This window comes from Perognathus longimembris, chromosome 18 (assembly GCF_023159225.1).
Source record: "Perognathus longimembris pacificus isolate PPM17 chromosome 18, ASM2315922v1, whole genome shotgun sequence".
Taxonomy (NCBI): domain Eukaryota; kingdom Metazoa; phylum Chordata; class Mammalia; order Rodentia; family Heteromyidae; genus Perognathus; species Perognathus longimembris.
In genome coordinates this window covers 12216265-12230895 of record NC_063178.1, presented here as the reverse complement: position 1 = coordinate 12230895, position 14631 = coordinate 12216265, and the positions used below count along the sequence as shown (strand labels likewise).

The window sequence follows — 14631 nt, the reverse complement described above, 5'->3', positions numbered from 1 at the left end:
TAAAGGCCAGGCGCAGTTCTCTACCTTGACCTTTAAGAGTTCTTTTTGAAAATAGAAAATAGTTACGTGTGCATGCACTTGCATTTGGCACAAGTGAATACAAGACATTGTCCATCCTGTTGCTCCTTGGCTCTTATCTACAGTTGCGTGGAGGCAGCTGCGTTTACACTATTTTGCCCTGATGGTACTTCTTTTTTTCCCTTGCCAAAATTGGCTGCTAATTTTTTTTCTGAGAATGTAAAATATGTAATCCTTTTTTCTTTTTGGCTTTGGTCACTAGGAAACTTAAAACCACATTTAATACCCAGATCTGGAAATTATATCAATCTTAATGAGACTTGCTGGTTCTTTCTTTTGGCGAGATACAAATATGTCTTCTTAAATTAGCATACATTGCTGTTTTTTTATGTAGGGTGCTCAGCTTTCTAATTATGTCCCTCCTTTTTTTTTGTATAGTTACATCCATGATTATTATTATTATAGGGCATCCCAAATCTGTGGAAATAAATGGAATGACAGTTATACTTCTCACATGTCTTCATGTCCTGCTATTAGTTTTATTTTTGTGGTACTGGGTTTTTTTTAACACCGCTTCACGCAAAAGCTGTACCATTTGAGCCATGTCCTCAGCCAGTTTTGCTTCAGTTATAAACTTTTGCTCAGACTGGTGTCAGATTGCAGTCCTGTCTCCTTACAGGTACAACATTCGTCACACTTTACTTCTGGCTTTTTTTTCTTTTCTTTTTTTTTGGGGGGGGGGTTAGTTAATTGGAGATAAGAGTCTCATAGGTTTACTGTCAGGGCTGCCACCTGCCTCCCAGACAGTTGGGATTAGAGCGTAAGCCACTGGCCCTCATCCCTAATACGAGTTACTGAGCAGCCAACTTGGTTTTGAAATTCTTTTGCCCTTATGTGGTTTTGGCTTGTGGAACGTTGCTGACAGAGATGTCTGTGTTTGTGAGCTGATAAGCCCAGGCCCAGTTTTAGAGTTGTCATTTTAGACTGAGTAGGGAGGTAGGCACTTGCCAAATGATTAGTACTGTGGAGGGCAGAATTTCTCACTGATTTTATCTGGTTTATTCCCACTGTGAGATTTTGGTTATTTTCCCATAGAAGGCATTAAATATGTATTGTCTCAGAGAAACTAGATACCTAGCTTCTGAATATTAAAATCTAACGTAAGTCTTGCTATTTCCAAAGGATCTAAGTTTTTCACTTAGTACCTTTCAGTGTCTCCAAAGTTCTTGTAGTTGCTGTAGATGTGTGTAAGTGGTGCTACTTTGGAGAAGCTAACATTTTCATAAACTTAATTTTAAACTTGGGGTGTCAGTAATTATTTGGAAGCAAATAAAGAAACCTCTTACAAAAGTAAGCCTATCTACCAACTTAATGCTTAATGTAATGAGTGGATGATTTCCAGGTATTTATTAATAGAGGATTTAAAAAAATGAGATCTGTGGAAATTATTTAAAAGGTAATTTATTCATTGTATTTTTAAAAATCATTATCATTCCAGTAGTACACATACAGGCCCCTCTCGGTTTACATCTGCCTTTGAATGAAGACATTCTATGCTTTTTGAAGAGTTGGATTGAAGTGTCCTTGTTGAAGGCCAGGATAGGCCATAGGGGAGTTAAATTGCCACATTCTTTAGGCGGCATTTTGCCTCCTAGTCCTTAGCAGTGATGTTTGGGCATATATAGCACCTGTTTAACCTCTGCCACATTCTCCCTTATTGTCATCCCTTCTCCAGTAGTCATGGTTTCTTTTTCTTTTTTTTAAATTTATATAATTTTATATATTTATATTTATTTACTTGTTTTTTAATTTAATTTATTTATTAATTGAACACAATTTTTTTGACAAGGTGTTGTGCAAAAAGGGTACAGTTACATAGTAGGGCAGTGTGTACATTTCTTGTGATATCTTACGCCCTGGTTTCTTTTTCTGAACAGGAATTTTCCGGTAATATTCTCTTAAGACTAAGGGTGCAGCCGGGCAAGTTTTCTTAACTTCTGAATGAGTGGCTTTCTAACTATTGAACTATATCCTAAGTAGGACTGTTATTATTTACTCCATAAACAGGACTGAAATTGAGCAAAATTTGTTGAGATCCCATCTCAGTAGGTCGGAGAGGCTTGTCCTATTTATATGCCAATGGTATTATTGTAGGATATATCCCAAGAAAAAAGTTATTGTGTGTGTCAGGGATAGAAATTGATTATTCTAGGGCTGGGGATATGGCCTAGTGGCAAGAGTGTTTGCCTCATCTACATGAGGCCCTGGGTTCAATTCCCCAGCACCACATATACAGAAAACGGTCAGAAGTGGCGCTGTGGCTCAAGTGGCAGAGTGCTAGCCTTGAGCAAAAAAGAAGCCAGGGACAGTGCTCAGGCCCTGAGTCCAAGCCCCAGGACTGGCCAGGAAAAAAAAGAAAAAAAAAGAAATTGATTATTCTGGTTTTTTTCTTCACTGTATTTTTAACATTGAGACTATTACTCAAACCAATTTGGTAAAGAGATGCACCTGAGTAAAGTTGGATTTCGTGGAATGTATTAATCGGGCTGATGTTTATTAAATGTCTAATTGTGTCTGGGCACTGGTGTTGGATGGGCTACTTGCCCGTGGGGAACGTACAGGGCCTGAGGGAAGGGAAGAACATATTTAAGGCAACCGTGTTACATAAAGGAGTTGCCCACTCTGCTTTGGAAGCAAGGCATTTATAATTTTGCTTATTGAGCATTTCTCGATTGGAAGAAGGCTTTATGCCAACGTCGTATTAAATTAGAATATGTGTGAGTTTTCGAAAGGTTGTTTGGTTGAGAAGAACTGGGGCAGGGAGCTATTCTTAAGTGGCAGGACCTTCAATAAAACCTGTATTAATGTACTTCCTAACCCAGTGCAGCAAAAAAAATAAAAAAATTAACTGCCCCTAAATATTTACCCTAGAGAAAAATGACTGTTATGCTGGAGTGGCATGTAAACAGAAAGAAAAGCATATATTAGAAAGAAATACTTTGATTCACGTTTATGCTTGAAAATATTGCCTTCTTAATTAAGTAAGGCTTCTCTGTGGGAATGCCGTGTGAAAAGTAGTGATTTATAATTTGACTTTATAGGGCTTAGTGTTTGGAAAACTAGCCGATGGGTGGTGGGGAGGGGGGAATGGAGGTGCAAAGATGGAATTCCCACCCAGGATCTGTGATAATAATCAGCTCATCTCTGGGGGGAAAAGTTTTAAAAATAAACCATGTTTTTTTTGGTTTGTTTGTTTTGTTTTGTTTTTTGCCAGTCCTGGGCTTTGGACTCAGGGCCTGAGCACTGTCCCTGGCTTCTTTTTGCTCAAGACTAGCACTCTGCCACTTGAGCCACAGCGCCACTTCTGGCCATTTTCTATATATGTGGTGCTGAGGAACCAAACCCTGGGCTTCATGGATATGAGGCAAGCACTCTTGCCACTAGGCCATATTCTCAGCCCACTAAACCATGTTTTGATTGTACTTTTGTTGATCTGCTGGAAGTCAGTATTGGATTTTTCCCCCCTCGTTTATCATTCGAAGTAGGACAGCTGGCCCAAAAGTGCTTTAGGGGGAATTTAATCTAATATGATATTTTCCCTCTTTTTGGTGATCAGATAATTTCTATTTTTAACCAAGTTTGGCCATGTTCTCAACTCTTCTCTTCATAGACAACTTTCTTTTGAGCATGGCAACCTTTGTCAATTCTGTATTTCACAGTAAAACATGTTAAACATGTTTGTTTCTATTCCTGAGATGGGAAAAACTGACAGGAAGTGCCAAGTGGATGCACTGTTAGAATTCTTAATGCTCCATTACACTGCCATTAAGTATTTCTCCAGTAAGGCTCATTTCTCTATGCCACATGGTGTAGAAAGCCTTTGTTTTGAGGGGAACTTTCCAATTTTCCACTGTTTTCTAACTAAGCATTTTTCACTGTAGCAAAATATACAAAAGGAATTTTCTGATTTTAGCCATTTTTAAGTGTACAATTCAGTAGCATCAAGTACATTCTTTTTTATTTTAATATGCTTTTATTGTTATTATAAAGGTAATGTATATAGAGGGCTTACAGTTACATAAGTTAGGTGCTTACAGTTACGTAAGTTAAGTGATGAGTACATTTCTTTTTGAACAGTGTCATCGCTTCCCATCTTTTCTCCAAGTTTTGTTTCCTTCCCAGGCCCTTTTCCCCCACAACTTGTATAGTTCATTTTCAACATTTTGTCTAATGAGTATCACTGATGCATTTGTTCACCCTTTGTTCCACCATTTCTGTGCTTCACCTTACCCTCCCCAACCAAATCAGATAAATGTATATACAGGACAGAAGGTACAGAAATAAACAGCGACAAAAGGGGGAAAAAAAAAAACAACACACGTAAAGTAAAACAAAAAACCTCGTTTCCACTTTTTGGAGTTCATTGCAATAAAAATCATTTTATATGATCATATGCGCATAGCTATTGAACCTTTGTGATTATATCCTAAGAATATCCTTCAAGTACATTCTTAATGTTACACAACATTCACTACTATCATAAATGTAAGTCCCACTCCTTTTCCCCTCAGACTCTGGCCCCACTATTCAACTTCCTGTCTCTGTGAATTTGACTATTCAGAGTCCCACATAGAGGTGGAATCTTGTCATATTTGGCCTTCTGTGATTGGTTATCTCATTTAGCATGCTGTCCTCAATATTCTATCGAACATATACAAGACATTATTTTACCTGTATAACTGTTGCTGGATCTAACTCACAGTTTTGATACTGTGGATCAGATTCAGCCTGCATTTGAAAACATAAAGTGCAGTAGAAAAGGTGTGCTCATGTTAGGTCAGTATTGTTTCGTGAAGTGTGTTAGTCATTTTCATGATGGAAAATGGCTGACACCGAAAGTGTGCAGACCTGTGTGAGCCCCCTGTGTCGCGGTGGTGATTCCCTTGATGCCCACATTGTCATAGAGAGCTTGGTCTATGCCTCTCCACTGACAAGTCCCTGGGAGACGAGACCTTATGTAGGTCAATATAAACTGTTTCAACTAGGCATGTTGAAATCTAGACCCTCCATATTCAGTGCAGAAGTACAACTCCTTTATTATTTATTCTTACAAGTAACTTAGTTTTATAAGCTACTTATTCCAGAGGTGTGTAAAGTATGTTTTCATTAAAGGCCATCATAAACAGTTGTGTTAATAAAGGACCTTGTATTTCCTTTCCTACTGCTCTCAGAAGGGGTGCAGTGTGGTAGAGAGTATCATGAACTTTGGAATAGAAGAGACACAGATTTAAACTTCCTGTTGCTGGCTAGCTAAGACCAATTATATAGAAATTAGGAAGATACTCCACCATCTGTGCAGCATTTATAGGACCATGTAAAACCTTTGTTGAGGGAGAGATTCACTGGGGGAAATGAGATGTGATGTTATTTTAAAAATCATATTTCATTTCCTGCATTTCATGTGAACTAAGAATACAGTTTCCTAATTGCTAATTTAGTTTACTGAAATGTGCTAGTGGTCTTTTAGAGGCAGTTAATGCTGTTGTTTTTTTTTCTCTCTCTCTCTTATTTTGGTCAGTTTTTGCCATTGCTCGATGGTTTCAAAAGCTATCACATGGCCACAGTGACACACACACACCGGGAGGCATGAACAATGTCCACGTGAGCCAAGCGACATCGCTTGCTCAATATTTTCAGGGTGTACCAAGGAACACTTTCCTTCCCCAATGGTGGCTGGCCTGTCCCTGGGAGATGTGCAGCTTCTGCTGTGGTGGGTGTTACATGTCCTTGGTGGTCACTGAAATAGATGTATGTACATGCTTCGTAATTGCAATTTCTCATGCACTGTTCTAATGTAGCTTTGATATTTCCTAGTAATCAGGAATAACATATAATGCAAAGGGAACTTGTTTCAAAAAGGAGGGCCCGTCAGCCAAAGCTCACACAGATAGGTGGGCAGAACTGATAGGAATGGAAGTCCCCTCTCCCTGGTTATGTTTCCATTGTATTAGTATTTGCCTCCTCTAGGAAACTTGCAGCGCATTCCGTAGATGGATTGGGCTCCGTGAATTATGGCTCTACAGAGTGCAGTTTTGGTCATCTTACAGTCTGTGTGTTCTAGGTATTCTGGAGACTTGTGAGGAGATTAAAACTGGACCCTTCTGTACTTGGAGAAAGTGTTTATAGATGTTGGAAAGGTGGTCCTGTGAATGCTGGCTGAGCGTGGCATGCAACCAGGGCTGGAGAGCGAGGCTGGCCTGCATTGTCATAGCAGTGAGGAAGCAGCTTCATAAGGGTAAATATTTGCTTTTGTAAATAGATTCGGCTACTTTGTGCAGCAGATATTTGCTTTTAGATAAAATTGCTGAGCTCTCATGCACAGCTGAATTTTCCTTGTGCTGTTAGAGACAGCGTGGACTCTGGAGCGGAGAGGTTAGTAGCTGGTACTAGACCAGGCACCCCTTGTTTTGTATCATTTTATTAGTTATTGTGCCGTATGATGTCATTCAGTTGTACAGAATTCCTGGTTTCTGAAGTTGCCTCAGCTTCTCCCTTTGAACTTGAACTTACTTAGGTTCCTGAGGGGTGGTCTGTGCTTCCCCTCCATCTGAAGAACTAACCGCTGTGGGGAGGTGTGTTCTTACTGTGATCTTTCTATGGTTGCCCTGGGGAAGGCCTTGGAGATATCTCAAGGAGTCCTCTCTTTGTAAAACCTTCTGTCACTTAACCTTTGGTAGGTTACAGGGGTAGGGAGAATTCCTGGGCAAACTTCTGCTAAAGAATGATGTTTCAAAGCCTTGACTTTCACAATGAAAGCAGAGTGAGCAACTGTGTGTTTGAAGTAAGAGTAAATACTGAGATCTTCTTATGTGCTGTTGATATAAACGTATGAATTTAAACTTGTGGTCTTCATGGGAGGCTAAATATGTAAGCCATGTCTTGTGGTAATGAGGGGTATTGGATATCTCTCTTTGCCAGGAAGGGAGCTTTATCATATATGGCCTCTTTTGCCATCATGTATATTTTTGTTTCCTAAGATTTATTTTTTCAAAGGCTGCTGCATATGCTGGTTCACACCTGTAATCTCAGGAGGTGGAGACAAGAGGATCATGGTTTGAGGCAAGTGGTGGCAAAATTTAGTGAGGCCCTATCTCAAAAACAAAAACTACCCAAGTGTGATAGCTGTTTCACTGAAGGATAGCAGCTAGCCAGTTGTTTGTAGGACAGGTGTGACTTAAGAGGTGGATTTCTCAAGAATGAAGACCTGAGTTCAACCAGAAACTAGTAAAACAACAACAACAAAAGATATCTTTAAAAACCTAATCGTGTCTGTCAAACTCTGGATCAGTTACCCTTAGCTTAACTTAAAATTTTTTTATGCTAAGTAACTTTTGTCTCTGCTATTTAACCAGTACTCTTAAGTGTCTAGGATCCTGATGATTAAATTATACATTCACTTTCTAGAACAATGAGATTATCCAATGAAGATAATATATTTTGAAGTACTTAGTTATGGTTTGAATGTTGGTGTCTGTGCCCCCTCCCTGCCTCCAGTTCTTCTTTAGAAATCTTGCCCCTTTGCTTCCCCCATGTGACTTAGAGAGAAAGACCCTGGGAAGGATAAGGTGGTGAGCTTGGCAGCCCCTGAAAGAAGCAGGAGAGCTTGCTGTCTTGCTGTCTTCTCTTCATGAAGTACAGTGAGCGGACAGATCCTTGCAAACAGGCAGCAAGCGCCTCACTGGAGCCCTTGTACATAGTCTATTGCTGCTGCCAATGTGTCCTCTTCCCAGCATTCAGGACTGGAAGCAATTTGGGACTGGAGCCTGAGCTATGCAGAATAGCATTTGACTTGAAATTGTTTTTCTTATTGTCTTCACCTTTTCCCTAGTATGTGTGGAAAGAAAAATAATGTTTCTTTTTTGAATGTAGAGAAACATGTGATCACCACATAGCCCTCTGATAGGCCCTGAGCTTAATCTGCTTGTTCCTGCTTGCTGGAGATTAGGACCCAGTATCTTGAGCAACTGAGCAGTGGTATTTACTCCTTGTGAATACTTAGCTGATGAGAAAAGGGATTTAAATGCTCTTCTTCTTCTCCTTGTAATAATTTCCACAGTGGTGTGGCTATTCCTGTTTTACCACCCTATCCTGCCAGGCCTAGTATGCACAAATATTTGATGAAACATAATGTTGACTTAAACAAATGTTTCGCTCTGACTCCCTGTCTGTCTTTCTAACACACACACACATTTTTTTTTTGCCAGTCCTGGGGCTTGGACTCAGGGCCTGAGCACTGTCCCTGGCTTCTTTTTGCTCAAGGCTAGCACTCTGCCACTTGAGCCACAGCACCACTTCTGGCCGTTTTCTGTATATGTGGTGCTAGGGAATTGAACCCAGGGCTTCATGTATACGAGGCGAGCGCTCTACCACTAGGCCATATTCCTAGCCCCACACATTTGTTTTTGCTATTTGTATTTTCAGTGTCTTTTCATTTGCAAAAAAAATATGGACTATCCTTAATTAACCTAGTATTAGAATAGGGTAATCATCTACATTGTGTGCTTTCATATTTATTTACGTGAAAGTAAAATGGACAGTAGTGGTGGTAAATGTAATGTTAAACACTACTAGTTTAACATATGAAAGCTTTACTTAATGGAAGTGTGTTCTTTCTGTAGCTGCTGAAAATGATTTATATATATTGTTTATTGGTAACTTTATTTGTAGGAGATAGACTTATTTATTAGGTGGTGGGTTTTGACCAGCCTCTGGGCTTGCCCAACCTGCCTGGTTGCTTCTGAACTGAGGCTGAGAAGGTACCTGAGATGGTTGCTTCCCTCAGCCCTACATAACAGAAAAACACACCTGTGAGGTGCTGAGCCCATCCCATTAAAGGCCCTGGCCTCTTCTGAGACAGTGCTGGGGAGTGAGATAGAGAACATGGGCCTTTTATGTCTTGTTGAGGTCCCTGGCACCAGGGCTCTCTCTCTCCTCATGACTTGTGAGCATATTGGCCTTTTTATTTGGCTAGGGCCTTGTATCCCCAGGCCTGGTTTAACTATTCCTGCCTCACCTAAAACTTGATTGGCAGGTTTGACTGAAGAGAAGTGCTGAACTGGGAGCATTTCTCCACATAGATAGTTTTTCTAAATAATGCTGAAAAGGTTTTGCTTGAATGACATTTTTATTTTATTGTTGAATTTTTCTGGCTCCTATAAAACTTAAATAAGCAGATGGTGCAGTCTTCATGCAACATATACATGTGTGCATGTACACACATATAGACACAGGATGTCATAACATGTATCCTCCCCTTCCTCCCATGGAGATGTGGTAACGTGAATCACATTATCAAGAAATATTGTCAAGCACTATTTTCCATGCCCTATATTTCTGCTTGTTATTGGCAGTTATACCTGCAAATCCATGAGGGTTTTCTGGATTCAGTTACCAAAGACACATCATTCATGAAACATGAGGGATTTAAGGAAACTCAGGGGTGAGCAGAGGTTTTAATAAATATGATTTGTGAGGCAGGCGATGGGAACCTTGCCCCCAGGGTCATATTCAGATCATTCCTCTTCCACTCCCTGCACTGGTGAGAGCTTAGTTCCATCCCGCTTGGTGTTTTGTCGTCCTGCGCCGTCGATTCCTGGTCATAGCTCGTCAGTCCGTGAACACCTGTGCACTGGTTGCAGTCTTCAGTTCCAGGTCTCACTGTGGTTCAAGCTCCCTGGGAGGTTGCATAATCCCGAGTTGCCTGGGGTGGGCCCAGGCTGGGGATGGGCCTGAAGAGGTGCTCGGGATGCAGGACTTGCAGTGTCAGACTGGGATTAGTGAGCCACTCTGAAGAGTCGCTGCTGTAGATCTTGGATTTAATACATGGAGCTCCTTCTGACCTGAAATTCTGTGATCCACCCACTAGCCAGAACCTTCTGTCCTTCAGTACTTCCAACAGTGGATCTCAACCAGGATCTCCTCTCCTAGGGGTCCCTTTTCAGCCCCTTTTTCCTGTTCACTCCTAGTATGCCATGCTGTCCTGCCCTACCTCAGTTTTCCATTTCCACAGCCATTCCCTTATCAACACCCTACCTGTGTTCCTTCTCTCTGCCTGGGCTTCCCGACCCTGCGCAGCTGGGCTGCCCACGCTGCCATGCCCTGGATGACAGAGGTCCGCCACAGAGAGTTTTACCAAGAGATCGCCATCAAATCCTATTCCATGTTCCCAGGGCCTCTCACTACCTGGAAATGAGGCATCTCCTCGTCAGCCTCTCTCTGTCCATCGCTTTCTCACCACTTCCCAGAGGTGCACTTTCACACAGCCCCATGCCTCCTCCTGTTTCACTCTCGGCACATGATCTTTCCACCCAGATAAGATAGTTGGGTTCTAGTCATTGTCTGTTCTTCCCATTTTTTTTTTTTCTGTTTACAGTGGAAACATTGTCCCTCTCACTTTCTACAGCCAACTTTTCCACTTCTATCTTTTCCCACCTGTTTCAGCCTCTCTATCTATGCTGGTGTTTTTCTATTGAAGTATTTCCAGGGTGTTTTAATTCTCTCCCACCTTCACAACAAAATGGAGCCAACAGTGCCAGCCCAAGCCCAGCCTGCTCTCTCAGCTACTGTTTTCTCTCCTTGCCTTGATTAAATCCCTTGGGTGGATGCTCTGGTTTTTGACATGTAGTAATAATTATCTATCCCTGCAGAACAAATGGGTACAAGCTTGGACTACTAAACACTCATTGATTATCTTAAAACTTTCTGTGGGTCACGACTCCAAAACAAACAAGAAATATGAATGCTTGACATTGTTTTTCGGTGCAGATCTTTTTAATGATTTTTTGAAAAAAAAAGAGCATTGTTTTTCATTTTTGTAAATGTGTTTTGTAATTGGTTTTTGTAGACTAAGTGGTTCTCATATCTGCTTCTGTATTCAGATTGTTTGATATGTTGTGTGATATGTTGTTGGGTTGCTCAGAATATGTGATTGGGAATGCCAGAAAGGAAATTGAAATGACCGTTTTAGATGATTACAAATTATCTTTGATATCATGCTCATACTTCACAAGCCATGATGTCTTAAAGATGAATGTACACTGGGGATTCTAAAGTCAAAACAATGGTATTTTCCTGCTACCATGTTGGGATTCATTGGTCTGTTTTTTTTTTTTTTTTTTTTTGGCCAGTCCTGGGCCTTGGACTCAGGGCCTGAGCACTGTCCCTGGCTTCTTCCCGCTCAAGGCTAGCACTCTGCCACTTGAGCCACAGCGCCGCTTCTGGCCGTTTTCTGTATATGTGGTGCTGGGGAATGGAACCTAGGGCCTCGTGTATCCGAGGCAGGCACTCTTGCCACTAGGCTATATCCCCAGCCCCATTGGTCTGTTTTGGTTGGAGTAGGACAGTAGAGGAATAGTTGAGTCAATTATAAGACATCCATATGGTGGCATATCACACAACCAGGTTGAAGTATTTTATCCCAGATGAAATGCTTACAAATGTAGTAAGTTGTCAACTCAGTATGAATCTAATTTTGCTTAAAAAAACGAAAAGAGGTGTATGTTTATATTAAATGAAAGGAAATTTGTCAAGATGTGGATATATTTAGTGATGCATTAATGTTGATATTTTATTTTCTTTATGCTTTCCTCTATTTTCTAAATAATCAGAAAATTCCCCCTAAAAACAAGGAAACAAATTTTATTTATTTATTTATTTATTTTTTTTGCCAGTCCTGGGCCTTGAACTCAGGGCCTGAGCACTGTCCCTGGCTTCCTTTTGCTCAAGGCTAGCACTCTGCCACTTGAGCCACAGCGCCACTTCTGGCCGTTTTCTGTATATGTGGTGCTGGGGAATTGAACCCAGGGCCTCATGGATACGAGGCAAGCTCTCTTGCCACTAGGCCATATCCCCAGCCCAACAAATTTTATTTTTATAAAAATAAGTATATATTAAACAGATCCCCTTTCCTATAGGAGGTTGCCTCATACAGAAAAACCCATGGTGTTTCTAACTGGAGTAGAGATACAACTTCCCCTCTGCAAATTTTTATTTATTTAACAGATTAATGTACTTTTCTATGGGTGTCCCAAGCTTCCATTTCCCTTTCTGTTTATCTTACTACCAAGTCATTGATTTCGTAGAGAAACTATGTAAGACTTATTTAAGAATGGGTTGTATGAGTTGAACTTTGGCACATAGCACAGATGGAATTTGCCTTTCCTCATTTCTGTTACTGTTCAAGGCAGTACTGCTTTTTATCTGAAGCAGATGGCAAAGGACCATCCCACAGAGGCCAAGCTAAGCTGCCTTTGTGGTTGGGAAATAACTTGGCTGGCACTTGCAGGCACCTTCTGAGTCAAGTGTGCCCAGACCTGCGGCCAGGGCTCTGAATTGCCTGCTTCTCCCTGGTTTTAGGACTTGAAGTTGAAGTAACTTAAGAAATGCTAAGGCAGCTCACATGTGGGGCTCAGGTCCTTGTTTACTCCTGGTTATTGAGAAGGCTTTTCCTAGCTGATGAGGCATTGTGTCCTCTGTGGACAGGAATCCAAATTCGATGAAGATCGGTTTTCCTGAACATGGAGTGTCATACCGTGTTTATATTACTTTGTTTTACAATTCTTGTGTTTAATGAGGGAATTATTGAGATGTCTGCAGATGCTACAGAGTATCCACACAGCATGAAATGAGCAGCTTGGTACCCACCCTTTGTCCTGTGAGCATCACCACTCCCACACCTTAAGTTTCATGAGGGAATCCAAAGGTTTCTGTCTCTCTAAAGCTGTTTTCCAGAGATAACGCTCACTCTCTAGAGGAAGCTGTGATAGCAGACTAGCCTAATTGCTTATTCTAGTATTGCTTCACATTAAAAGATCATTCTATCTTCTGCCTAAAACCATTGTAAATATTATGCTTGAGACATCCCTAATGGTTAGAATGATCATTACATTTGGAAATATACTAATTAATTTCCATCCAGTTTTATGAGATGGATATTTTGCAGCGTAGGAAATGCATTCCAAGCACAGCTAATGGTTTCTTTTGTAGAAATTGCTGCTTACGTTTATTTTTCCTTGGGTCTGCTACTTAGGTATTTAGGCTTGGAAGGATTTTTCAGATTCTAAATAAGGAATGAGGAACACTGTTGGTATTGTATTACCATAAGCACAAAGTACATTTAAAAAATAAACAGATCAAATACTCTTGAAGCAGACTTGTACATCTATTGGAAGATGGTGTGAAACATTGAAAGGAGGATGTGGTTTGTTCTAGGACAGTTCTTATATTTAGAGAAGATTCTTATTACTGCCTCTACGCAGCACAAAAGGAAAAGTCCTGTGATAACTGAGTGAGGAGCTGCTGAAGCGTTCCCCTGGGGCTGGTGTGTTAAAAGGCTTGATTGATCCTCAGCCCATGGTGATGGGGATGATGATGAAGGTGATGAAGACTTTAAGAGATGGGGCCTAGTGGGAGATTTTAGGTCCTTGGAGGCATGCCTTTGAAGGGGGTTGTGGGGTTCTCCCTCTTCTTTCTTTTGCATCCCAGTCATGAGCTGAGTGGCCTTTTATTCTTCATGTGTTCCCACCCTGATATGCACAGTCTCCGGCACAAGACATACTCAGTGAAGGATGGATGGGTGAGTGGATGGTGGGATCCTGTGCATGATCTTTCAGATGTGGAAGCAGATAAGGCAGTGGACTGGTGGCTCCAGCAGTTCTAATGAGCGTCCATCTGGGCGTGACTATATATTAAGGCACAGGCCCTATTGTTGGTGAAGCCATTGTAATTGGTTCTTCTTTAGTGCACATCAGCAGTCTGGAAACAAACAAAATTAACATGGGTTTGGGGATGTGTAATTTTGTTACTCTTTAATTGGAACTATACCACTCAGTAGTTGAAAGTTTTTTTCTCCTATCTTTTCATCGACTACATTTGTGGGTCCCCTATACATTCAGTTCTTAGAATAAGCTTAGTAAGAACACACCCTCTAAAAACACATCTTTATTAATCTTAGTAGAACATGCTGTTAAAAAGTTGCCTTACTTATTTATTTTCTTAAAAATATGGAATGCTTCATGAATTTGCATGTCATCCTTGCCGTGCTAATCTCTGTATTCCAATTTTAGTATATGTGCTGCTGAAACGAGCACTGCTTTAAAAAAAACAAAAACACTGAGCAACAGAGCCTAGGTCTTCAGTTCTACATAGTAGAGCAAGCAGTCCTGTTGTTGAGCTTCTTAGGAGTTTTCTAATCCTTTTCCTGTCCTTTCCAGAATTAGCCAATATGGACTTCTACATTTAGAAGAGTTCGGAAGTTGAGAAGGAAATACAGTTCAAAAAAATTGAGTCAGGAGTGTGTTTGTTGGCTAGTTGTCCACTCTGCTTCATTGCCTTTCTAGAAACTTACAGAAATTTCTATCTGGTTTTGCTCATTCTTGGTCATTCTCTTACTTAGTAATAGTTCAAGTTACACTTGGTGAACAAATAATCTTGTGGAACTTAATGCACTTCAGCATCTTTAGAAAGGCCAAGGAGTTGTTCTCTCGTTCTCTCTCTTTCTCTCTCTCTCTCTTTATCTCAGGGTGAAAGAATTTGATAGGTAATTCATTTACCTTT

The 14631-nt window shown here is 40.7% G+C and overlaps 1 protein-coding gene and 1 pseudogene across 3 annotated transcripts in view; one reads left to right on the top strand and one right to left on the bottom strand.

The window, feature by feature from the left end:
• The window catches only part of Fam107b (family with sequence similarity 107 member B), a 68991-nt gene that overhangs the window by 15950 nt on the left and 38410 nt on the right, over window positions 1–14631 (top strand). The window contains exon 2 of one of the 3 annotated variants that reach the window (XM_048367447.1): window positions 1008–1014. The exons of 1 other annotated variant lie outside the window; for it this stretch is intronic. Coding sequence is in view for 1 of the 2 variants with exons in the window: in XM_048367445.1 (XP_048223402.1) it covers window positions 6205–6313 (109 nt within the window). In the remaining variant the exon portion in view is untranslated. Of the gene's footprint in view, window positions 1–1007; window positions 1015–4858; window positions 6314–14631 lie in introns of those variants that run through there. One more of the 3 variants, XM_048367445.1, reaches the window with a different exon arrangement.
• Window positions 14073–14165, bottom strand: LOC125367370 (annotated as a pseudogene).